Source organism: Zingiber officinale, chromosome 1B (genome assembly GCF_018446385.1).
Source record: "Zingiber officinale cultivar Zhangliang chromosome 1B, Zo_v1.1, whole genome shotgun sequence".
Lineage (NCBI taxonomy): Eukaryota > Viridiplantae > Streptophyta > Magnoliopsida > Zingiberales > Zingiberaceae > Zingiber > Zingiber officinale.
In genome coordinates, this window is record NC_055986.1 from 140,292,314 (window position 1) to 140,318,581 (window position 26,268).

The 26,268-nt window shown below is 42.5% G+C and overlaps 3 protein-coding genes across 4 annotated transcripts; all 3 read left to right on the forward strand.

Annotated features, from left to right (window-relative positions):
• The first annotated feature begins 16,562 nt into the window (after positions 1 to 16,562).
• Positions 16,563 to 19,857, forward strand: LOC121982311 (CBL-interacting protein kinase 21-like). Of its 2 annotated transcripts, none has more exons than XM_042535324.1 (13): positions 16,563 to 16,925; positions 17,011 to 17,073; positions 17,438 to 17,509; positions 17,584 to 17,691; positions 17,780 to 17,860; positions 17,946 to 17,999; positions 18,091 to 18,216; positions 18,297 to 18,527; positions 18,602 to 18,706; positions 18,830 to 18,946; positions 19,043 to 19,114; positions 19,199 to 19,273; positions 19,385 to 19,857. In XM_042535324.1, exons 1-13 carry the CDS (start codon positions 16,740 to 16,742, stop codon positions 19,508 to 19,510), a joined length of 1,416 nt encoding a protein of 471 aa, XP_042391258.1. In that variant the 5' UTR covers positions 16,563 to 16,739; the 3' UTR covers positions 19,511 to 19,857. The 2 variants fall into 2 exon arrangements, with proteins under 2 accessions (XP_042391258.1, XP_042391266.1); XM_042535332.1 differs by having other exon boundaries at positions 16,570 to 16,925; positions 18,297 to 18,506.
• Positions 19,858 to 21,511: 1,654 nt separating this feature from the next.
• On the forward strand, positions 21,512 to 23,214 carry LOC121982324 (transcription factor TIP2-like). Its single transcript, XM_042535344.1, has 3 exons — positions 21,512 to 22,445; positions 22,516 to 22,941; positions 23,074 to 23,214. Exons 1-3 carry the CDS (start codon positions 21,963 to 21,965, stop codon positions 23,143 to 23,145), a joined length of 981 nt encoding a protein of 326 aa, XP_042391278.1. The 5' UTR covers positions 21,512 to 21,962; the 3' UTR covers positions 23,146 to 23,214.
• Positions 23,215 to 24,635: 1,421 nt separating this feature from the next.
• On the forward strand, positions 24,636 to 25,406 carry LOC121982335 (ubiquitin-40S ribosomal protein S27a-1). Its single transcript, XM_042535355.1, has one exon. It carries the CDS (start codon positions 24,687 to 24,689, stop codon positions 25,158 to 25,160), a length of 474 nt encoding a protein of 157 aa, XP_042391289.1. The 5' UTR covers positions 24,636 to 24,686; the 3' UTR covers positions 25,161 to 25,406.
• Positions 25,407 to 26,268: the final 862 nt, after the last annotated feature.

The following is a 26,268-nucleotide window of genomic DNA, read 5'->3' on the forward strand; positions in this document are numbered from 1 at the left end:
TTGATACGATTTAATATTGTCAAACGACATATCATAGAGCACACACCACCGATGGCTTTTGCTTTTCGTTGGGTCATGCTAGAATCTAGCATGATGTTGAATGATACCATGTTGTCTAGTGTGTGCCAACTACCTCAACAATGGGTGGTCCTTGTAAGTTTGGATCACACAAATTAAACAATATTAATTAGCAATATAAATTAGTGCATTAGTTTAACAGTACATGCAATCATGAAATTTCATGTTATCATCTAGACATTTGCGATTTAAACCCCAACTATGATGAATTTATAAAAAAATTTCTTTCAAATAGAACACGCAATTAAAGGATGTTGGATTCCTGAGCTGCCCGCTACAAGCACTTTTCGATTTATCCCGATGATCGATGAAAAACTTTCGTGGGGTCAGATTGATCATCCCAAACTCAACGTTATTCAACCTGATTAATTTTTTTTCCTATGCCCTTTGTCCTAAAAAATTTATTTCAATTTTCAATAAAACGTGGCGAAGATATACTCATTTGTGATATTGAGTGCTCATTTGTTATATTAAGTCGTACATCAAAAACTCATTTGTAGTTTTCAGATGTGTTCTGATCATTATTGGGAAATTTACATGGGCTGAATCGGTCCTCTCAAAAATTAATCGGTATTAATAAAAAAATTAATTAAGATTTAATTTCTTAGGATATACACCCAAAACTTTAAAATGAACATTTTCATTTTTAATTAAACATGCGCTCGGTCCAATTCCAACCCATTTATTCCTCCATCTAGTAAGCCCCACCTTTTGTGTCCTACTTTTGCACAGCTCAGCCCAGCCCAATTCTTGAGGAAGCCTTTTGGAATGAGAGAACTCATTTATGGGAGCAAAAATGGAATCGACATCTTAGTCGTCTTAATGGTCCCTCCAGAGGTCTCCATACTCTTTAGAAGATCTCCCTACTTTTAGAAGAGGATAAATCAATGAGAGATATTTGTCTAATATAGAGGTTCTTGAATGTGAGAGAATTCATTTATGCTCATTATTTATATAAATTAGTTATCAAGCACACATGCTGTAAGTATAATATAAGACATAAATACGTATAAATTAGTACATAAAGTCATAAATAGGATTCGGTAAGGGTGTATCAGGCCCATACAGTAATACAACATAAGAAAAACACTCGAAAATCCTAACAGCATAGCTCCCATAGTATAGTATAGACGATAGACGCATAACATTTCTGGTGTAATAATCAAGTGTCGATTTTAAGGAACTTATTACAAGGGGTTTACCTCACTATGCGTATAACGTCTGTGTATCTATATTTACCTCCCTCTATATCTATGTGATCGAGACTAGAGAGGTCGTTAAGATAACGAATCTATCTTTTTTCGAGAACTCCAGCAACAAGCTATTGTAATGAATTCTCATTCATAAAAGATTAATTTAATATTACACTTGATCTTAACAAAAAAAATATTAGAAAAAAATACTTTTTATTATCATAGCCCAAGATATTTATAGAAATTTATCCGCTAGCAGTATAAATATTGGATTAAAAAGAATCCAGACAATATATATTTTTTATATAAAACAATCAAAGAAAATTATTAATAAAGTTTAAAATTATTTTTAATGTAAAAAAAATATTAACTTAATTTCATTTTGAATTTTACCGAAATTAATTATTAAAATATTAATTTTTAATAAAATAGTAAGATGAAATTAATTAAATAAATAAATTTAAAAATACGTGTGTTAATATTGATGAACATAGATTCCTGAATAATATTAATAATATCTCATTGAGGTCAAGTTAAATTTAAATCAAGGATAAATTTATGAAAAAAAATCAAATTTGAACAACTATTCAGTGATTTAATTTATTTTTTAGACTCAATTTAATTTGACTTTTATTAAATAAATTTAAACAATATTAAATTTAATTCGATTTGACTCTGGCTTCAAGACTCTACCTGTATCTATCATCCATTTTGTTCATATGCGTTCACGAGTGTTGGGCTAGCCTTCAATATGTGTGGAGGTGAGCATTTCTATTTGACTCCTTCCATCTCTTTCCATGCGTCCACCATTTAACTGCCAGAATTTTCAGGACTAATTTGATGGATATTTCTGAAAAGAAATTTAACAAAATATATTAATTAATTAGATAGATGATTGCCCCGAGCTATGGTGTGATGATAAAAAATGGGACAAAGTCCTTAAATAACAAGAATTCAAATTTCATCTAAGATAAATTAGACGTGGGAGTTTAAAAAACTTACGGCTGGCCATTCATTAAGATCCATTTATCATTCTCGATTTATCATGATGGTTGAGGGATTGACTGGTGGTTTTCAAAATTAATCAAGAGTTAAATACGATTACAAAAAAATAAAAATAAATATTGATCATATTTGAAAATGAGAAAGTGGCTAGTTAGGGATATGACTGCTGCATTGACTTGATGTAGATCACGTCCCGTTCTGCAAAACAAGCAACGTCGGTACCGAGCCAGGGAAAGAGTCCCCAGCATTGACCCTTTGACGCTCAAGTTAGTCACCGGAACTGTAGAAGAATGTGGGGGCAATAGTAGGACAAGTGCAAACAGTAAATAGCGCGTACCTCCACTAGTGTATGGACCCCTTAATATAGAGTCCTGGTGGGCGATGTGCATGCTCCTCGAGGCATGGACATGTTCTCCAATGTGTCATATGAAAGGATCTGTCAGGAAAGTGTCTTTTACACCATACCTTAGCACGACGTACATATCCTTGACAAAACAGTAGAAGCTTTTGCCGTACGATCCGCTTGTTGATCGTGCCTTGTATCAACAGTACTATCTCTGAAAAGGATATTGAGAGATACGACGATGATCCCGCTACTCGATTGAGCGGGGTAGCCGCTCGGCTGGGGACTCCTCCACTTAGTCGGTCTCGCCTATTTTTCTTTACGACGATTGAGTATATAGAGTAGATTGCTGCCTCTCGATCGGACAAGCGCTCTGATTTCTTAGCATTTTGCCACTCTGTACTGAGCGTCTGGCGATCTTACTATACTGTTCTGAGCTAGACGAGCGGTCAACTCGGCCAAGCCTGTTTCCGATAGGACATTGTCTGCCCCAACCGACACTTGTAGTCGACCTCCGCTCGACCACCATAGGCGAGCCCTTTGACATCCTGGCGTTGACCACCTTGATTTTGACCTCCACCTTAGCAGTTGACATGTATCGAGCGGGCCCCCCTTTATCACCATATCACAAGTCTTCCCCTCAAGTCTAGTCGAATGAGGCTACAAGTCCGACTGACTAGACAAATAGCGTCTTCGGTAACCTCTACACCCAATCAGACCATCTGTGCTCTTGAATTTCTGATCAGCTTGCCTATCTTCGTCGTTCGGCTTTATTTCGCTACCCTGGGTTGGTAGTTACCGCCCTGTGATAGTGGCTGACGTCCTCTAAATTTTCGAGAAACCGTGTAAATCCTCGATAAGTATGGCCGAGCATGCGGCCATACCTTTTAATTAAGCTTCATCAATGCATTCTGGTAGTCGACTGCCACGTGCCCCACTTTTAATTAAGTCTCATTAATGCATTTCAGTAGTTAACGTATATAGAAGTTTATAGTCGCCGCTCAACTACTGACGTAGACAGTGATTTATAGTCATTGCTTAACTGTTGACGTAGATAGGGATTTATAGTCGCTGCTCGACTGTTGACGTAAACAAGGGTTTATAGTCGCCGCTCGACTGTTAGTGAAGACTAGGATTTATAGTCGTTGCTCGATTTTTAACTTGACCGATCGGCACAAGAATCTTGGATACTTATTTTATTCATCATTCACCTACGTTTATAGGACATACTCTGATACAATATTATTTAGATTTAACCACATACCTCTCACCCCGCCCTATAGGGCTGGAGATGGTTTGCGCTCCAAGCCCGATCGAGCTTTCTTTCATTCTCGTCTTGCAGGTAGTGGGCTCCCGATCAGAGCTTTTGCACGACTTTAAAAGGTCCTCCTCATGGAGCCTCCAGCTTGGAGACGTCGCCGACCGGCTTCACTCTTTTCCACATGAGGTCGCCGACCTGGAATGACCTCGGAATCACCCTCCGGTAGTAGTTCTAGTTCATGCGCTGCCGGTATGCCATCAGTCGGATGACAACCTTCTCCCGCGCCTCGTCTACCAAGTCGAGTTCCATGAGTCTCCGCTCGGCGTTTCCATCATCGTAGAATTTCACCCGGTCAGATTCTATTCTGACTTCCACTAGAACCACCGCTTCACCATCGTACACCAGATGAAATGGTGTGACGTTGGTCGCCTCCCTTGGTGTAGTGCGATGAGCCCACAAGGCACTAGAGAGTTCATCGACCTAGCTACCTCAAACATAGTTGAGTTGTACCCATAAACCTCTGAGGATCTCCTAGTTGGTAACTTCCGCCTAGCCATTACTCTGGGAGTAGGCCATTGAGGTGAAAGCTTGCTCGATGTCATATCCTTCACGCCACTCTCTGAGCTTCTGTCTGGCAAACTGCCTGCTGTTATCCAAGACCAGCTGGCGAGGGATGCCGAACCGACACAAGATATTCTGTCATATAAACTTGATGACCTTGTGTTTGGTTATCTTGGCTAGTGACTCGGCTTCCAACCACTTCGAGAAATAATCAACCGCGACAAGCAGAAGTCTACACTAACCAGTCATCATTGGGAATGGTCCAACGATATCCATGCCCTATTGGTAAAAAGGATAAGACACTATGGACGCCTTCTTCTCCTCGGTTGGTCGGTGTAGGATGTTGTGATATTTTTGACACTGTTAGGACCTTCAGACGCGGCTAGAGAGGGGGGTGTGAATAGCCGACCCCAAATTCGCGTTTCTTTCTACAAATCAAGTTAGCGCAGCAGAAAAATAACAACAGAAACGTAAATGGAGAAATCAAACCTCAAGTACAGCGATGTAACGAGGTTCGGAGATGAAACTCCTACTCCTCGGCGTGTCCGTAAGGTGGACGAATCCTCTCAATCCGTCGGTGGATAAGACCCCGGAAAATCGACTAATAGAAACTCCTTCTGGGTGGAGAAACCTCGTCACAAACTTCTTACAACAGCAAGATAGGACTACAAAGATACAGCACAATACAAAGGCAGTAAGAATGTAAAAACACACCTTGCCTTCTCGTCGACTGGATGAAGCAGCAACTTCACGAAACACCTACAACAGCAGGAACCAGCCGAAGGAAGCTTCCACGAAGCTTCAGGAAAATGAGAGCTCAGCAAAGCTCTGATTGCAGTCTTGTGAGAAAGAGTAGTACTTCCTTCGTCTACTGTAGAGGTCTTATATCCTGCACCTGCGAAGAAGACAAAGAAGATCTAGCCGTTGTGTCTCAACGGCTAGGCCTGGACCGATCAGGCTCCACCCTGATCGGTCCAGGGAAGATCTGATCGGTCGGGAGACCGATCAGGCCCTATGCTGATCGGTCCCCAGACCGATCAGAAGCTTCACAGAGAGTTTCCCAACTCTCTGATCGGTCTGTGGACCGATCAGGACTCAGGTGGATCGGTCCACAGACCGATCCCCCTCTTTCTTCTCCCGATCTTCTTCGCTTCTGTATGATTACTGATCGGTCACCAGACCGATCAGGTAATTCACAGAAACACACTGTTTGGTTACTGATCGGTCACCAGACCGATCAGTCAACCAGCGTATCACTGGATCGGTCACCAGACCGATCCAGGTTTAGAGCTCCCAGCCCTAAACCCTACCTGGTCCTGAGAACGAGCTACCGAGCCCTCTCTGACCTAGTCCGGAGAACGAGCTACCGAGCCCTCTCCGACTTCGTCCGGTCTAGAGAACGAGCTCCCGAGCCCTCTCTGACCTAGTCCGAAGAACGAGCTACCGAGCCCTCTCCGACTTCGTCCGGTCCAGAGAACGAGCTACCGAGCCCTCTCTGACATAGTCCGGAGAACGAGCCACTGAGCCCTCTCCGACTTCATCAGGTCCAGAGAACGAGCTCCCAAGCCCTCTCCGACTTCCCATGCCAAGTTTCCATACTTGGACTTTTCCGTGCCAAGTCTCCATACTTGGACTTTTCCCGTGCCAAGCTCTCTGCTTGGACTTTTCCGTGCCAAGTCTCCATACTTGGACTTCTCCGTGCCAAGTCTCCATACTTGGACTTTTCCCATGCCAAGCTCCCTGCTTGGACTTTTCCGTGCCAAGTCTCCATACTTGGACTTTTCTTGTGCCAAGTCTCCATACTTGGACTTTACTCGTGCCAAGCTCCCTGCTTGGACTTTTCACCAGATGTCTGGTCAACCTTGACCTAAGATTGCACCCACAATCTCCCAAGTTTGTATTCTATCAAACATCATAATACAACTTTTCTATTCTCGTCAAACATCAGAATAGAACTTTTCTATTCTCGTCAAACATCAAAATACAACTCGAGTCAGGTCAACTCGAGTCAGGTCAACTCGAGTCAGGTCAACCAGGTCAACCTTGACCTAAGGTTGCACCAACAGACACGACAGGCAGATGACTACTATCCGAGCAACATCATCTTGCAATGTGGGCCAAAAATATCCCGCCAACAGGATCTTTCGGGCCAGCGATCTGTCGCCCGGATGACTTCCGTAGGAGCCTTGATGCACTTCTTGAAGGATGTATTCCACGTCTTCCGGTCTGATACACTTGAGCAGCGGCCTCGAGAAAGCTCTTTTGTATAACCGGTCTTTGATTAGAGTGAACCATCCGACCCTCTTTTTCAATAGACGAGCTTCTTCCCAGTCGATTGGAGTACTACCTGATCGGAGGAACTCTATCAATGGGGTCCTCCAGTCGCTTGGAAAGGTTATCCCATCTATCATGTCGATGTGCGCCACCAGTTATAGTTGCTTGATCAGCTGCTCTATCACAATCGACAATAATGAACTGGCTAATTTAACCAACTCATCCGCAGCTAGGTTGTCCGCTCGGGGGATCTTGGAAACAGGTTTTCAACTTCTCGAAAGCTTTGTCATACAGCCTGAGTCGGAAACTGTTTATTAGAGCGTCCCCAAGAGCTATTGGGTCGCCAACTGAGAATCCAAGTGGATGAGCACTCTAGTGGCCCCTACATGTCGAGCTACTTATAAGCAATTATTAAGGCTTCATATTTAGCTTCATTATTTATCGCCCGATGGCTCAGCCGCATGGGCAATTGCATCTTGTCCTCTCAAGATGAAATCAAGACAATGTCGATCTCACTGCGTTGCCGAGTGGATGAACTATCTACATATATTTTCCAAATTGCATCTGGTTCAGCGTTCTGGACCTCGGTCATGAAATCAACTAAGGTCTGGGCCTTGATCGCCATTCAGGCTTGATACTGTATGTCCTTCACTCAACTCGATTATTCATTTGATCAGCCGTCCAAAAGCCTCTGGGTTAAAAAGGACCCTTCCCAAGGCGCTATTGGTCATCGTAACAATTGGATGTAAAAGGAAGTATGGACAGAGTCTCCGATCGGTGAGTACTAGCCCGTATGCTAATTTTTCGAGACAGGTGTAGCGGGACTCTGCATCTTTTAATATATGGCTCAGAAAATATACAGGCTGTTGCTCATGGTCGTTCTTCCTCACCAATGTCGAGCCAACCGTATACTCGTTGGACAATAAGTAGATCCAGGGCGGCTGGCCAACACTCGGTTTAGCCAATACAGGTAAGGAGTTAAGATACTCCTTGAGCTCCTCCAGCGCCTTCTCGCATTCTACGTCCCATTAGAATCTTGTTGCTCAGTGCAGCACTTTGAAAAATGGATGAGATCGCTCTGATGTCTTGGAGATGAATCTTGATAGTGCAGTCATCAGTCCGGTCAGCTGTTGGGCCTCCTTCAAGCTGCAGGGTGAGGGCATGTCTTGTAGCGCCTTTACCTTACTTGGATTCACCTCGATCCCCTGTTCAGTGACGATGTATCCGAGGAAGCGACCACTCTTCGCTCCAAACACGCACTTGTTCAGGTTCAACTTTATCCCATATGCCCTTAAAGTTTGGTATATTTCTTCGATATTTGTACAAAGATCAACAGTTCGGAGAAATTTTATTAATATGTCATCGACATATACCTCCATGTTACGGTCGATCTACCGACGGAACATTTTGTTCATCATCCTCTAGTAGGTGACGTTGGCATTCTTTAATCCGAACGACATGATATTGTAGCAATAAGTTTCGTCGACCATGATGAAGCTGACCTTCTCTTGATCCTCTTGGACGAGCGACACTTGGTAGTATCCTTATTCCTTAGTACACATCGAACATGCATATTAACTCACAGCCCGCCTTGGAATCCACCATCTGGTCTATCCTGGGTAGCGGATAGAAGTCTTTCGGGCATGCCTTATTTAGATTACGGAAGTCGATGCAGACTTGCCACTTATTGCCCGACTTGGAGACCAACACGACATTGGCAAGCCAGCTCAAGAATTGAACTTCACAGATGTAACCAGCCTCCAGTAATTTTTCTATCTCCACCCGGATGATTTGATTATGTTCTGTGTTGAAGTCTCTCTTCTTCTGCTTCACCGGCTGAGCGTCCGGTCAGATATGAAACTCGTGTTGAGCTATGCTCAACGAGATGTCCGGGAGTTCGTGCGTTGACCAGGAAAACACATCATGGTTTCACCTAAAGTAGGTGACCAGCTATGCCTTCTTCTTGCTTTCCAGGTCGGCGACGACAAACGTAGTTGCCTCTGACCGGCTGGGGTGAATCTGAACCTCTTCCTTTTCTTCATAGACCAGTGTAGGAGATTCTTCCATGATAGCATTCACCTCCAAGTGCGGGGTCTTCCGCAGGACCCTTTCTTCGGATTTGACCATCTTGACATAGCATCACTAAGCGGCCAATTGGTTGCCTTTGACTTCGCCCACTTCATTGCCCATCGGAAACTTGATCTTCTGACAGAAGGTGGACACCACCGCTCAAAAATCATTGAGGGTCGGTCAACCCAATATGACGTTATAGGCGGACGGCACATCCACCACAATAAAGTTCATGGTCCTAGTCCTCTTGAGCGGCTCCTCTCCGAGCGAAATGGCTAGCTGTGCCTGGTCGATCGGCAACACTTCGTTGCCTTTGAATCTGTAGAGTGAGGTCGTCATTGGCTACAACTCACTCCGATCAATTTACTGCTGGTTGAACGCCTTCTTGAATATGATATTCACTGAGATTCCTGTATCAACAAAAGTTCGATAAATAGTATAATTAGTTATTACCGCTTGGATGATCAGGGTGTTGTTGTGAGAGATCTCCACTCCCTCTAAGTCTAGAGGGTCAAAACTGATCTCAGGTCCTTCGGCCTTCTCCTTGCTGCATCTAATAACGTGTATCTCCAGTCGTCGAGCGTGGGATTTCCTCGCTCGGTTAGAATCACCGCCGGTCAGTCCACCAGCGATCATTCCAATTTCTCCCCGAGCGTCGTTACTCCTGTTTTCTTCCTCTAGAGCCGAGGGTTTGTTTCGCTCTGTAGAAGCTCTGGCGAGACTTGCATTGTTCCTTTGCTGGGGGCTGATGATGACGTGGTTCATCAGTCGTTCTTTCTTCATCCCTTCGCCCAAATGATCGGCGCCTATGACATCGATCGGGAGGTGGTGATCGGTAGTGATATCCCTGTGAGGCCGGTCTGCTAGCTATTAATGTCAGGTCGTAGTTGTAGGACCGTGATCGTTCGATTGAGGGGGGGTGAATATCGATTCAAAAAAATTACATTAATAAGAGTTAAGCGCAGCGGAATAATAAAAAACTTAGTCAAACTGAACAAGGTGTTTTTTACTTCGTTCGGAGCCTGTGACGACTCCTACTCGAACGTCCGTACTCTGTGAGTACTTTCGTTGGGCAATCACTATCAATTCGAATATTACAGAGTTAAGTACAAGAATTGACAGATAAAGAAAATACCGACAATAGAATTAAAACAAAACCAGCACTGAGTCGGAGAGCTTTTCGTGGCGTCGCAAGAGCACAGAGCAACAGATCTTGGATTCTCAGTTTATATCGAAGCTCTACCCTTGCCCCTTCTTTTATATGAAGCTCAGGGCGCCCCGGATCCCTTCCAGGCGCCCTGGTGAGACGTGGCAGGTCCAACCAGTGAGCTCCATGTGGCGACGCGCAATCGGGATAAAACTTGCCTCCCGGCCGCCCGGATCCCCTCCGGACGCCCGGACCACCTTTCTCCAGAACAGGTCCTTCTCCTGCAAGACAAGGTTAGTCCGAGGCAAGTATAATAAATTTCCTGCAAAACAAAGTGTTAGCACAGTTCATGAGTTTGACATGAAAAAGTATGACTTAGATTCCGTCTTTCCGAAACCGGAATCTAGTCACGATCTCGACTTAGATATCCGAAATGGATCTAAGCCGGATCGACGCCTAATGTTCCCTTCCCGTGAACGTGTCCTCACAGTCACTCCCTTCTAGTGACTTACCTTTACTCACCTGCCAGACGTCCGGTCAGCCCTTCGACCCGTCTGGACTTCTCGCCAGCTATCCGGTCAGCCCATCGACCTAGCTGGACTTCTCGCCAAGCGTCCGGTCAGCCCGTCGACCCGCTTGGACTTCTCGCCAGCTATCCGGTCAGCCCGTCGACCTAGTTGGGCTTCGTGCCAGACATCCGGTCAGCCCGTCGACCTGTCTGGACTTCTCCTGCACACTCGATCAAAGTGTCAGACAACAACAGATTAACTTAACCTGATTTGTCATTCATCAAAACCTGGGTTAAATTGTTAGTGCTAACCGCACCAACAGTAGTAATCGCGTGTTGCGTGTCGTCGATTGGTGGAAGGAGCAGAATAGCGACGTCCATGCCTTGCCTTTTGCAACTTTTGGCCGATCGGCTGCAACATGTTGCACGACATACATCCTGGCTCCTGATGCTCCTCCCGATCGGGGTCCCTTGGGGGGTTGATGGCTACTAGATGATCGCTGCTTGGGTGCTGCTATGGGCTCAGTAGACACCTCCTTTCTTTTGGCCGCTTGGGCTTTCTCCATGTTTATGTATTCTGTGGTTCTCCTGAGCAAGTGGTCGAAATCCCTCAGCGGCTTCTGGATGAGTGATCGAAAGAACTTCCCTTCAGTGAGACCTTCGGTGGAGGCGTTCACCAATACTTTTAAGAAGACCGATGGAATATCCATGGTCACCTGATTGGAGCGCTGGATGTAGGCCCTCAATGCCTCCCTAGGCCTTTTCTTCAATGAGAACAAATTAACGCTCGTCTTCTGATGGCGATGACTATTGGCGAAGTGGTGTAAAAGCGCTGCTCGAAAGTCTTTGAGACTATGGATCGATCCACTCGGCAATCATCTAGACCATCATCGCTCTAATCCGGAGAGGATGGTGAGGAAGACCCAACACTTCACCCTGTCGGTGTACTAATGAAGTGTGACCACGTTGTCAAACTTGGTCAAGTGGTCATCCGGATTGGTAGCTCCGTTGTATTCTCCGATCGTTAGCGGAGCGTAATGCCTTGACAGAGGGTCATCCAAAATCCCCTGAAAGAATTGTTGATTGATCCGCTCGGGCGAATCATTGTTCCTTGGTGCTTTCCCTTTCCGTGCATCCCGAAGGGCACGTCATCCGAGGAATATCCCCGATCCTTGTCCACTCTGCACTATTCCTCTGATGGAGTCTACAACAGTGCTCGATGAAAGGGGATCGACGCATTGGGTACCTTCCCATATGTGTCAGTCGACTTTTTATTTTATCCTCGAACGGATATGTGATTCGCTCGGTCTCCGTATCCCGCTTGATGACCCGCTGCTGATGCTGCAGGCTCATGCACTTAGCGTTTGGTCAGCATCTGTTGTTGTTGTTGCTCCACTATTTTTGCCGCTTGGGCTTGTATCGACATGTCGAGCTCCTCCTTTGTCAGTGTCACCGTGGTAAGTCATCCAGCGTCCTCCATCTTTTCGTTTCAGATGCAGGCTACGTTCTCACAAACGACGCTAATATGATCCTGTCCGAAAATGGAAAGGTGATTAGCTGGGGATGTGGCTGCTACGTTGACTTGATGTAGACCGCGCCCCGCTCTGCAAAACAAACAATGTCAGTGCTAAGCCAGGGAAAGAGTCCCCGGCGTTGGCCCTCCGATGCTCAAGTCAGTCATCGAAACTGTAGAAGAATATGGAGCAACAGTAGGACAAGCGCAAACAGTGAATAACGCATACCTCCGCCGGTGTATGTACCCCTTTATATAGAGTTTTAGTGGGCGATGTGCATGCTCCTCGAGGCATGAGCACGTTCTCCAATATGTCCTATGAAAGAACCTGTCAGAAAAGTGCCTCTGACATCATATCTTAATAGGGCGTGCATATCCCTAACAAGACAGTAGAATCTTCCACCGTACAATCTGCCTGTTAACCATTCCTTGTGTCAGCGACATCTATCTCCCAAAAGGATATTAAGAGATATGACGATGATCTCGCTACTCGACTGAGTGGGGTAGCCGCTTGGCTGAGGACTTCTCTGCTTAGTCGGCCTCGGCTGATCTTCTTTACAATGATTGAGTATAGTAGATTGCTGCCTCCCGATCGGACAAGTGCTCCGGTTTCTTAGTGTTCTACCGCTCTGTACTAAGCGTCTGGTGATCTTACCATACTGTTCCGAGCTAGACGAGCGATTAGCTCAGCCAAGCTTGTTTCCGATCGAACATTGTCTGCCCCGATCGACCCTTGTAGTCGACCTCCGCTTGACCACTGTAGGTGAGTCCTTTGACACCCTGACATTAGCCACCTTAACTTTAACCTCCACTTTGACAGTTGACCTCTACCGAACCTTTACCGGACGAGCTCCTCTTTACCACCCCATCAGATAAACAGTTGAGGACTAATGTAAAATATGACACCTAAATATAACCTTAAGGGAATTTTTCGAAAAAAATTTTCTGGGAATTTTTTGAAGCTCGTATGATGAGTTTAAGATGGATCAATTATTATGTCACGGGAAAGTCTGTTTAAGCTACCCATTTAAATGAGGAAAAATTTTATTTTTTCTTTTCCTTTTTCCCTTTTCTTTTTCTTCTCTTCGTCGCCGAACCCTAATCCTTCACCTCTCCCTCACGTGGCGCGCAGCGCCTTCCTCTTCCCCGAGCCGATCCCTTCGTCTCCCCTCTCGCGACGCCTCTTCTCCCACGAGTACAAAAGCTTCGAGCCCGAGCCTCCCCCTTGCGTCGATTCCTTTTTCCTCTTCCCCTCTATCCCCTGCTTTCTCTTCCTTCGCCCCTTCCCTTTCTCTCGGTAACGTTGTAGACGGCCGACGCTCGGCCGCCGTTCCGATCCGGCCAGAGGAGGAGTGTGCGGGAGCGGCTGCTCAAGCGGAGGCCTTGGTAGAGGCTTCGGCGAGCATTCGGCGATGCGATGCTGAGGGACACTGTGAAGTCGGTGCTGATTTCGTGCTAGTACGACCTCACCACCGAGGCCGCCATCTCTTTCACCGGCTGCCACTTCTTCCTCTCCCTCTGTCGTCCTCGATCTCCTCTGCCGCTGTCTCCGCTTGGCATCGCCGTCACCGGAAGGGAGTGGTCGATGAAAGGGTTAGGGCGACCAACCCCTCTTGCTGCCGGATCTGAACAAAGCAGCAGTGATTTCATCAGGAAGGTTCATTGTTCTTCCGCTACACCAAATTTCATTCCTCGTCCTTGTTAGCGTAGATCACTGCCAATCTCTTGCGATCTCATTGTGTCGCTGATCGTATGTGCCACAGTCCTGATCGCTTTGTGCCATTGTCTTTTTCACGAGGCTAGATCAGCGACACCGCAATCATCGTGAGAGTTGTCGGGTTCCCTGTGTGCTGATGCCTATCGGCTGTGTTGAGCGACCAGCAATCGTCACCTTTGCTCTGACCGTTGCAGCCACCAGCAACCACATCAGAATTGGGTGACTGCTAGGAATAAGTTGAGGCTTTGTCGTTTCTTCCCTTGACTTTATTTTAAGTGTTGGATTGTAAGACTTTCTTTGGATTGTCATTTCAGCTCTAGGAGTATTGTTCGTCGTGATCCAGAGCTCCGGTTATCTTCTCTGATCAGGCACTGAATCTAGCTGTGAGCCACTAGGGACCACAACATATCTTGGTGAGTATCATGATGAGTTATAATTAAAATTAATCTAATTATGTGGACGAATTGGAGAAGCATTAGGGCTAGTGTGGGCTAGACCTGATTAGTAAGGAGCTGTGATTAATTGAAGTTGATCATTAATTAAGGTTAATTAATAATCCTTCAATTAGGGTTTCCCCTAATTAGGTTAGGGATCCACTTAGGGATTTGATTTAGCTGATTAATTTATATGTAATTAGCTAAATCTGTATATCATGTATTATAGGACTTTGATTCGAGACGAGTATCTTAACGTGAGATCTTTTGGATACAATCTTCATTTTTGAGGCGGGTACCTTGACTTATCTTCTAGATATTGTCATTTGATATGCATAATGGATTTTAATGAGTAGTAATAATTATGTTATATCTGCATCGGTATGTCATTGCTTAATTTCTTCAGCATGCTTATTTATTACCTGTTTTGCATCCATTACACTCTTGATTATTTATGCTCATGGAGGTAATGACATACCATGTCTTATGATATACCGGACTAGACATTTACCATATGTGATACGTGTACCTAGATCTTCTTATCGAGCCATTTATTTTTTGTACATGTTTTATGGAGGTAGATATGGTCAGGATTTACATACTTAGTGTCATGCACCATCTTGCATGATTGCATGTTGAGCGATTGGTAGCCCCATTATTGTTGAGCTCATCGCTAGTTACATGGATCTGCACACACAACCACTCATGGGTTAGTGGTATATCAGGCAGGGTGTGTGACAGTTTGCTCTGTTAGTGCTCCGTTGGTCCACTCATAGGTAGCGTGACGCAGCGTGGTAGCACGACAGGGGTCCCTCCTCTGGATTATCTCAGGGAGATGAGAGCATTGAACTCCCCCACTTATGATTTGGGGTAGGAGGATAGGTGTACTCCGACAGCATCCTGCCCACTCAGTCACTCATCAGAAGCAGTGATGGCAGAGTGCACAGTTGTCATAGCCCTATCCACTCTGTCTCATAATCGTGTGTGAGATGGTTGACTGGCGTCAGAGGTGACCATGTCATTTGTATCATATGCATGGATTGCATTTATTGCTTGTGTTTGCTGCACTTTGTTTGCTGCATATTTGGTGGATGCATATGATTGACATGCATACAGGAGATATGATATTTTCGGTCTGACGACCTTAATTATTATCCTGATAAGAGGTCCTGGTGAGTACAGCTTCTCCCATTCCTTTCAGTTTTGCATTTTCCATTATTATTCCAGGAGACTGTACGTATAATTGTTACTATTGATTAGTTTTTACTATGCATGTCAACTTGATATCCGCTGAGTGTTGGACTCACCCTGTTATTATTGCTATTTCAGGTTGATGCTGTCAGGAGGTTCCAGTCGCTAGTCCCCCACCATGAGTCACGACAGGTTCACATATTTTGGGCTTTTTGGTTTCCTTGTTACATACTTATGATGTGTGGCTGTACTTGAGGATTTCTATATCGAGTTTTGGTTTACTGTCTTTGTTTTCCACTGCGTTAGATTTTTGTTGTGGGTTTAAGTTTTCCATCGTATTAGTGGAGTAGGTTTATTTAAATAAACTATGTGGTTGTCAATTGTTATGTAATCAGTCGGAGGTTGATTTATTATAAACTGCGTGATTGTTTAAATATTTTTATTATTATTGTGCCGACCGTGTTGACCGAGGTTTGTGTGGTCCCGAGGGATTTATAGTAATATTTCAAATTGTCTTCGATACAGAAAAGATGTTACTAAAATTTTTTCGATAGGGGGTCCCTCGGGACGTGACAGCTCATTTGCTTTTCGTTGAGTCTAAGCCATCACTAACGTATTTTCTCATGTGACTGATTTATTTTTCAACGTGGTCTCATTGATGAGTGAAAGTGATTTTAAAACTCCAGACATCAATAAAGAACAATCATACGTTAAACAATTATCATGCACAATAATAATAATAATAACAATTATTGGACATGTAACGGGACGGCTTCGTTTTGTCTTTGTTTTCCTCAATAAAAATGTGACTCTTGGTGCTTTGGGAGCCATGAAGACTTCTGTGACCACGAGGTTCGTTGTGAGTATCAATCACATTAACTTATCTAATTCAAAATTGTCCCTGTAGGCGCATTAAAAGAGATTAAGAACCCTAATTCTGTTGTTCCAGAAGCCATCGTTGCCCCTTCACACAGCTCAATCTTTTAAAACAGTTTTTTTTGGTGGTGCCTGTAGGCCCCGATTAAATTAATTAAGAGCACAATTGGTGATTGATACAAATTTCATCTTTGCAATTCAATTATTTTATATATTGACTGAATTCATTTCAACTAAATTACTTCTAAAAAAAAGATAAAGCGCGGCCTCTGACCGGATAAATTCACGCGCGTCACGTTGGTTGACCGGATAAAATGATTGCGGCTAACTAGTCGTTTATTGACAAATACGCAGCTAGCGATCAAACCGACCTCTTCCCTGCTTCCTTCATCCTTCCCCCCTGTCTCAATTTTGAGCTGGAGAAGAAGTCATGGCTTGGCTCGCCAGATCATGGCCTCCATCCGCATCTATATAGCCAATCCAGAGCTCCCCATTTCCAACTCAACGATTATGAAATAACATACTCCACGATTGCATAAGAAGAAGGAAGAGGAGGAGGAGACGAAAGATGGACATGGTGAAGGAAGGAGGAGGTGAGGGAATGCGAGTGCTGGGGAAGTACGAGCTGGGGAAAATTCTCGGCGAGGGAAACTTCGGCAAGGTCAGGTACGCTCTCCACGTCGATTCCGGCCGTCCCTACGCTATCAAGATACTCGACCGCCGCCGCATTCAATCCCTCAAAATCACGGAACAAGTGTGTATATCTATGTTGTTATGCATTTATTATGTTTGCGTTTATGTTTATGCTCAAGGACAGGTGATGTTTGTCTACGTGACAGATTAAGAGGGAGATCGCCACCTTGAAGCTCTTGAAGCATCCCCATGTCGTCAGATTATATGAGGTATGATATATTATTTACTGTCTTTTGATTCGGTAGTAACTTAAACTAAATCGATCGTTTAGGCCGAGTTCTTCATTAATATGATGGTGATCATGGTCTTCGATACTTTTCTTCTTGTTGTTCTTCTTGAGATTTAAGAATATGTTCGTAAAAGAAGGATGCTTTTCCACCAATAATTGCAGCTTGTGAGCTGAATGATTGGTCTGCAGAAAAACAAAAAAAAAAAAAAAAAACTTTTTGGATGTTCATGAGGCCCTGGAATTGTTCTCCCTTATCTATTTGGTAGATGGGTGACAGGATAACTATTTGGGCTTTCTATCTGCTTGAATTCACTGATTAAGCTCCATACTTCGGCAACTTACAGGTCTCGGCGAGCAAAACCAAGATTTACATGGTCCTTGAATATGTTAATGGAGGCGAATTATTCGACAGAATTGTAAGAACTTTGTCACAAGTTAATCTTGGTTGGTTCTTCATGGTAAGTTGATTTAGCCATTACTGATAATGCAGGCATTGAAGGGAAGGCTCTCAGAACGTGAAGGAAGGAAGCTTTTCCAGCAGCTGATTGATGCCGTAAGTTACTGCCATGATAAGGGTGTCTACCACAGAGACCTAAAGGTGATCATTAAGCAAAGGTTTAAGTTATTATCTCCCAATTTTACTTAACTTTTTGAGTTCCTACTTGAATTCCCCTTTCTTGTTGCAGCCAGAAAACGTTCTTGTTGATGCAAAAGGGAACATAAAAGTATCTGATTTTGGTCTCAGTGCTTTGCCACAACATTTAAGGGTATGCATTTTGTTTGCCTTGGCTCATCAAAAGAACTGATCCAAACAATTTGCTATGTTTCAACTTGGTTCTCTCTTCATTTCAGAATGATGGGTTGCTGCACACAACCTGTGGAAGCCCAAACTACATTGCTCCTGAGGTAAAACCCATAACTTTTGAAATATTTAAAAGTTTGTTTCCTAAAAAAATAATGTTTTTGACAATTTTCCTGTGGAATCAACCATCTATAGGTCCTTTCCAATAGAGGATACGATGGTGCTAGATCAGATATATGGTCTTGTGGTGTCATCCTATATGTTATTTTAACAGGCTCCCTGCCATTTGATGACAGAAATCTTGCTGTGCTTTATCAGAAGGTGTGTATCAAGCTTGACAATGAAATCAAATGATGTTTGTTTCAGTTCCTCATAGTGGCTTTGTTGCTCAATGGGTTCAGATCGTTAGGGGAGAAACAAAGTTCCCTAAATGGCTCTCACCTGGTGCTCAAGACATCCTAAAGAGAATCCTTGATCCAAATCCTATCACAAGGATAAATGTAACTGGAATCAAAGCACACGATTGGTTCAACCAAGACTACACTTCTGTTGTCCCCATCGATGATGAGGAAGACTTATGTCTTGATGATACACCTTGTTCAATCAAAGAGGTGACCCTCAAAATGGCTAATGTACTAGTTTTGTGCCTTCTAGTATTTTCTGATGGTTGATAGTGAATTAACCTTTGTTTTTTTGTTTGTTTAAGCACAATGAGTCAGATGACAATGGAAATACACCTACACACATCAATGCATTTCAACTGATTGGGATGTCTTCCTCACTTGATCTTTCAGGATTTTTTGAGAAAGAGGTAATTCTGATGATTAGATTAGGACCTTGTTCTGTTTCATTACTTTAATTCAGTGAGCAAAAAGATCACAACCTGGAGAATAATGATATTTATACATATTCCTCTGCTGAATTGGCTTTGCAGGATGTCTCGGAGAGGAAGATAAGGTTTGCGTCCAATCGCCCACCAAATGAATTATATGAAAAGATTGAGGTTATTGTTACTGAAATGGGGCTCCAAGTCCAAAAAGGGCATGGCAAAGTAAGTGGATTGCTACTTCATTTTGTGATAGCAGATTGTAGCTAAGCCTATTAATAGAGAAGTTTACACAATGTAGTATATATCTAAATTTTGCAGTTGAAAGTAATTGAAAAATTCAAGGCTTCAAAATGCCCCGGTAGGTCAGAGTCACTTTCAGTTGCTGCTCAGGTAAAACTTCTTTGTCGTCATAATTTTATGCACCTTTTCAGTGTGAAATTGTCTTACTAAATTCATATTATGATAACCTATCAGGTGTTCGAGCTCAGTCCATCTTTGTATGTCGTGGAATTAAGAAGATCACAAGGAGATTCTATGTTATATCGACAGGTATTAAATCTGAACTTAGTGAAAAAAATAAGAGAAGTTTAGAAGATGCAGTTCATATAGTAAGAAGCTTCAAATCAGAAGGTGTAAATCATTTTTTGCTTATGACTGCAGTTGTGCACAAAGCTATCAAATGATTTGGGAGGCTGCAAAAGCCAACTTATATGTAAAGCAGAGTCTATGCCAGAACTCAACAATTTTAAAGGAGATGTTCCTGTGTCTACCGTTTGTTTGAACTAAATGGGTGATAATTCTTCTCCACCCATTTTATGTGTGGAGAAAGAAAGAGACTGCAATCTGTGAAGGAACTAAGGAAGATGAACAGAACGTCCAGAAAGGGGCCCTTCGCTAACATTTTCTGTGAAGGATTTTATCCTGACTACTGAGTAATAAGTACTCAGGATTCCCTTTCATGGAAGTTTTGAATTCAAGGAATGAGAAAACCTATTTTTCCTCATTCAAGAACAAAGCAAGAAAGGATTAATCCTTTTTACAGTAAATGTTTCCAAAGTAGTGAGTCTCACATTGAACAACCTGTAGTTTGAATGATAGTGTCATATCAAGCAATTTAAACATTTTGAGTGATACTGATTCTTCGTTGATTGTCGTGCGTGTGAGAGGAAAGATCTCATTGTGAAATAGGAAGATTGAATGTTGTTGCTAAAATAAAACTAAGTAGATGAACAAACTGAATGTTAGCCTTGATTGTACTAGCAAGTCTAGCTTGCGCAAGTGACATATAATATGATTGTATGATTGATAAGATCCTATTTATGTTGAGAGGAGTAAGAGAAAGGAATTATACAAAAGTGAAGCGAAGAGGAAAATATATTTCATAGACCTTGTTCACTTAGAGAAAGGGGAGGGAAATGAGCCAAGCTTTTCAAATGGAGATGAACACTCTCAACTCTACTTTGTTATGAACAAACTCCATTTTCTCTAGCCATTACACTAAGGATAAAACTTGCCTAGAGGATCATAAGCACAACAATGAAGTAATCCTGGGCAAAGGCTCAAAAAATTGGATTAGATCATTTCATCCTTTTTATTATCCTTAAATAGTGAATCAAATGTCCAACATAGATAGCAGAGGATGTCTCCTCAATAATTTCTTCCCTTGCTTATGCACACTTAGAAGACGACCTCCGGATATTCGCCGATTGTAGGGCCTTCATTTGCTTTCCTAGAAAATACACATGGAGTTCCACAATTGATGTATATTTTTGTTTAACTTTCTTTTCTCCCTCGTGTATTTCATCCAAATAATCAGACCCCAAAAGTACTAATTTTTAGGTGAAAATGGGATGAAGGCACGTCTAAGGCATGGGCCAACTTCCACAAGATTACATTAACTGCAAACTTATAGGTTAAAATCACATGACAGTTGCTTCCTCAATCATTCAATAGTTCAACTTAACATCTAATCATTCATCAATTCAAAATAATGAAGAAAATATATCATTAACAACATAAACAGTAAAAAGTTTTAGTGACTAATTGTGCAATTGTTGTGTTCTATATTAGTGATGCCATTGATCATACTCATGAGCCAAAGTATTTTTTAAAAAAAAAAAGGTTGAGAACTGTGTTATTTCAGTTATCAAATGGTTACTAACTTTTCACACGCACTAATTTGAGGGTCAAACAGGCCTAAAAACAAATTAATCCAAATAATTCAGAATGTAAACTTAACATATATTGATTTCTCCACAACTTGTCTTGTTTCTCGTCCATTTGGGCATGTAAAATATATGAAGCAGCAGGCCATGGCATTTCAAACTGTTGAGTCATCCCCTGTTCAAGGAATCATAACTAGTTAAAAATATTTCCATCTTTACTGCATTGTTGTTGTTCTTACTGCTGCTGCAGCTGTTAACCATCACACACTGCATGCACTCGTCGCCCTCTCTGGACCACCACGATACATTGTAACTTACACTGTCCTCTCATCAGTTACTGAAACCCTCTCTGCCTCGCACTTTAAACCCAATCATACTGATTCTCGTCCCTCATGATTCAACAGAATAATCATCACAGAAATGTATCACTCGATAATTATCCGTCTTCGGATTTTTAATTAATTATCCCCATTAATGATATTCTTCTGCATGATGCAACTCTACATGTGCATGCAATGCAGGGAAGCTGCTGTGTGCAGAGAAGAAAGTGATGTCTCTGTCTCTCTGTCTCTCTCTCTCTCTGTCTCCCACGTCCATTTGTTGTCCTCAGTGTCCGTCGCAGTGGTCCAGTAGTTTTGACCAAATTAAGGATTAGTGCCTTAATTAGCACCAGTTAATCAAACCAATCAGACAATAATTAACTCTGCAGGACTGTGAGTTCTGGAAGAGTGCCAGTCCTACGGAAGATTTTGCTGCACAGAAGGATGGCCCACAGAGGACCGCGTGGTGGTCCCACTCCAAGAGCCAATGGAATCTGAAAGCAACAAACAACCCAGTTTCTCTAACTTGGATGGCTCAGCCTCGGAAAGACACCAGCATCTCTTTCTCTCCACGCTTCCTTTCAAGCACAACCCAACCCCTCCTCTCTTCCTCTCCAAGTCATATCACTCTTGCCTCTTCTATATTACATAACCTCTTTCCCCTCTACTTTCCTCTTCTCTCCTTCACTTTTCAGCTACAGGTTTTGATTAATCGGTGCTGTAATTAATTAACACCTGTGTTTATGTTTTTGTATGTTCAGAATTACTTTATTGATGCAGAGAGGCCGGAGGATGTACCACAACGTTGGTTCCATGTCCGCTCACTCGGACTACTTGCCGCTCATGGTCATGGGAGATAACAGCAGTGACCTGACCATCAATGAAACCTCCGTCGGCCTCCAACATCAGTTGCTACAGCCGCCGTGCTTCGATCCCATCAACGGCTTTTCCGGCTCGGCGGCGGCTGCTGATATGTTATACGCGGAGTTGCCGCCGGTGATGGACTCTAGTAATGCCGTGTTCTACCACCACCACCCGGTTCATTACGATGCGTTGGTTAATCAGGTGCCGTATGTCTTTGAGGCCGGGCATGGAGAGCAGAAGCTGCTGGAGAACAGGACGAGGCATCATGCGTGGGGGTTGAAGCAGGGCGGGCAGAAGAATGAGAAGCAAAGGAGAGAAAGGCTCGGGAAGAAGTTTGAGGACCTCAAATCTCTCATTCCGAACTCCACCAAGGTTTGATTCATCATTTTGCGCATTTAATTTTTGTCTTATTTATCTCCCATTTTGTTGCTCCCGCCGGCAGCCTTACAGGGCGTCGATTGTGGCGGACACGATCGAGTACATCAACGAGCTGCTGAGGACCGTCGAGGAGCTGAAGATGCTGGCCGAGAAGAAGCGGCAGAGGGGGAAGAAAATGGCTGCGGCGGCGGTTGCGGCGACGGCAGCTGGGGACGTGGAGAGCTGTTCCTCGCTGGCGGTGGCGGCGCCGATGGCCGAGGGCGGACCGAGCAGCGGGATGCTCCGGAGCTCGTGGATACAGAGGAAGTCGAAAGAGACGTTCGTGGACGTGCGCATCGTCGACGACGAGGTCAACATCAAGGTGACCCGCCGGCGGAGGGCGAACTGCTTGCTTGCCGTCGCCAAGGCACTCGACGAGCTCCGCCTGGAGCTGTTGCATTTGTCCGCCGGGAATGTGGGAGGATCGAACATCTTCATGCTCAACGCCAAGGTGATTATACTAATACATATATGCGATCTAATTGATTTTTAATTAGTTTTGATTCTTAATTACAACCTTCAAATGAATTAATTAGTTAATTAAGAATCGTTTTGGATTAAATTGTATATTTGACGGTTGCAGATTCATGATGGTTCTTCGGTCTACGCCAGTGCGATCGCCAAGAAACTTATCGAAGCAATCGATGTTGTCTAAGAAGAAACGGGGAGATTAATTAATTAATTAATATATAATAGAGCTAATTATAGTTAAGGTAGATCTTGTAGTAGTATTAATTGTCACTTTTAATGTGTTTAAATTAAATGGGATTTTTTTGCATCTTAATTTATATGAATTTGATATTTTAACCTCGTAGATAAAATCTTCAAAACTCTAACTTAATGCATAATTAAAGTTTAAGAGATCTCGAAATGATCATTAGTTCATGTAGAATTAAAGTGTAAAAGACCTTTGAGGAACTCAAACATCCAATTTCCATTAAGCAATCTTTTAAAAGTTCACATTTGAAAAACAAAAACTAAACTGTGAAGAGCTTTGGAATCATAGAAGGTGCTATGAATTGAATGAATATTTTAGAAGTACATGTTCTTTTATGAAAATAATTTGAATATTTTTATTTACTAATATTTTATAGAATTCTTAATATGTTATTATTGCAATATTAATTGAATGGGTATTATATGATTGTAGTTAGAAATTTTACATTTTTAACTCATCATATATATTGCCGTGCCCATAATATTTTATGCTAATTATTCAATGGTTTTGGTGGTATATATGTATTCAAGTAATTTGTTAAATTTCATTTTGTGTATTGGGTTTTTTCAATAATGAAACTTTATTATTGGTACATAAATAATAAGTTTTTGAAATAAGAAGTTGAGTTCAGATTCTCTAGTATGTAATAGTTAATTTTTTTTTCTGATCACTTATGTAATTTATACGTAGGATCGTGGTCGGAATCCAGTTAAATTAACTGTAATAGTTCGTAAGTTCACCTTTTCATCCAAGTTATAGTTTAGGTTTAGGCAAGTGGCCGAAAGTCACCGACGATAGGCAGACTATATGACGCCGAGCAAGGAACGACTTGCCCACCGTTGGAGGCATCTGGTCGTCTGTCTCGATTCAAACTATAACGTGGATGAGTAAGTGAATCTAAGAGAGATTATAATTAATTTTAATTGGATTCTAGTCACGATATGACGTACAAATTGTAAAAAGAATTAAAAGGAGACCAAAAATTATAGACTAGAGGATCTATCCATCAATAAATTAGTTATCAAATAATATTTATACTATATAAATTTTATTGAACTGTAAAATCATTTTATTGCTGAGTATTATTTTTATTATATTAAAAAATGACTAAATTTTCTTTAATTTTCATATAAAATTTCGATTATTGTTTGAAATGTGGATATCAAATCTTTTGAGGTTAAAATTAAAAGACCGCCTATTTTCATTACAGTTTAAAATGTATTTTATATTAAAAAAGTAAAATAATATTTCATTTAAAATTTTTATTTTTAATGAAAATGATGCGTGTGCTTTTGATTTTTGTCCATTTTTTAAAAGGCTCGAAAAAAAAAAATCCAAACGTTCATTCCATATCTACGGTCATGATTTAACGGTACAAGTAACCGTATGCGTATATAATCTTCTCCTTCCCCACAAGCCCTAATCTTATCGCTCCGACGCAAAGCGACGGTGCCGCCGGACCACCAATCGCCGGGAAGATGCAGATCTTCGTAAAGACCCTCACGGGGAAGACGATCACCCTCGAGGTGGAATCTTCAGACACCATCGACAATGTCAAAGCAAAGATCCAGGACAAAGAAGGGATTCCGCCTGACCAGCAACGCCTTATCTTTGCCGGAAAGCAGCTCGAGGATGGTCGCACCCTTGCGGATTACAATATCCAGAAGGAGTCGACTCTCCACCTCGTCCTCCGCCTCCGCGGTGGAGCCAAGAAGCGCAAGAAGAAGACATACACCAAGCCCAAGAAGATTAAGCACAAGAAGAAGAAGGTCAAGCTCGCCGTGCTCCAGTTCTACAAGGTTGATGACGCCACCGGTAAGGTCACCAGGCTCCGGAAGGAGTGCCCCAACGCCGAGTGCGGCGCCGGCACCTTCATGGCCAATCATTTTGATCGCCACTACTGCGGCAAGTGCGGCCTCACCTACGTTTACCAGAAGTCTCAAGGCGAGTGAGCGATTCCTGCATCTTGATGAAGGTTTATCTATAGCAAGCTAAAAAAAACTCATCTTTTTAATTTAGTATCAGTTCACTTTGTTTAGTTGTTCTGAAGAGTAATATTCGTGGTGAAACCTTGTTTGAGATGCTATTAAATTTCTGCGAGTTGCATGGTTGTTAATTGGTAATCTTACTGTTACATTACTGCATATGTTTGCTTCTTGGTTGGATGATAAAGGATGCGATTGTGTCTGTTATTGTTATGCTCTTGATGACTGTTGCTATTTCTTCAAAAGTTGATTCCTTTTTCTAACTTTCTGTTATTCAGTTCCTGGTTGAGTAAATAAACATCACAAAATGATTTATGCTTATTTATAGTTTCAATGATACTTGGAATTGTAGGTCGGGTAGGTCGGCTGGAGAGGATTGAGTTGCTGGAGATACTAAAACAAAATACCTTTCTCGTCTTTCAACTTAGATTAGCAACAATAGCATAAAAATAAACAATATGAAACTAAAAGAAAGATGCGCGGAATTTATTTGGTTACAACCGGGGTAGTTATTAATCTAAAGCAGATGAAAGTTCACTAAGAATCTCTTTCGGTGAAGGCAGAGAAGCCTTTTACACACACTAACAACTCAGACTATTGTTAGGAAATGAATACTCAAATTACATCTTTTTTAGGTCCAATATTTTTTTATAGTCCATGGAAAAATTTATATGCAGGCTGAAGGCGCCTTCTATAGATTTGGAAGGCGCCTCTAGCGCGGCAACGACTCGAACCAGCCTGGTCGAAGGTGGCTTCCATAGCCATAGAAGGCGCTTTCCATGATAAGTTGAAGGCGCCTTTCATGTGTAAGGAAAGTACCTTCCATGTACAGTGAAAGCGTCTTCCAGCAGAAGTCTAAATAACTCAGTTAAACCACTGTTGGAAGATCTATCCTCCGGTTTGAATACTGAAATGCTGCTTGCATCTGACTGGAACTTGCAACCTAACAGTATAAACATTGATAAAGTGAAATTTTAGTACAAAAATAATACAGAGTAATCAACAAGCAGAATTAGCAATAAGGAAAAGAAACCAAAAAACAGAAAAGAATAATATTATGATGTAGACATAAATG

What these genes read in the sequence shown, in the direction of transcription:
- LOC121982335 (XM_042535355.1), top strand. Translation starts at nt 24,687, where the DNA reads ATGCAGATCTTCGTAAAGACCCTCACGGGGAAGACGATCACCCTCGAG.
- LOC121982311 (XM_042535324.1), top strand. Translation starts at nt 16,740, where the DNA reads ATGGACATGGTGAAGGAAGGAGGAGGTGAGGGAATGCGAGTGCTGGGG. An exon ending in CCCTCAAAATCACGGAACAA is followed by an intron (nt 16,926 to 17,010) that starts GTGTGTATATCT and finishes TCTACGTGACAG; the next exon opens with ATTAAGAGGGAGATCGCCAC. An exon ending in TGACCCTCAAAATGGCTAAT is followed by an intron (nt 18,528 to 18,601) that starts GTACTAGTTTTG and finishes TGTTTGTTTAAG; the next exon opens with CACAATGAGTCAGATGACAA.
- LOC121982324 (XM_042535344.1), top strand. Translation starts at nt 21,963, where the DNA reads ATGTTCAGAATTACTTTATTGATGCAGAGAGGCCGGAGGATGTACCAC. An exon ending in TCATTCCGAACTCCACCAAG is followed by an intron (nt 22,446 to 22,515) that starts GTTTGATTCATC and finishes TCCCGCCGGCAG; the next exon opens with CCTTACAGGGCGTCGATTGT. An exon ending in TCTTCATGCTCAACGCCAAG is followed by an intron (nt 22,942 to 23,073) that starts GTGATTATACTA and finishes TGACGGTTGCAG; the next exon opens with ATTCATGATGGTTCTTCGGT.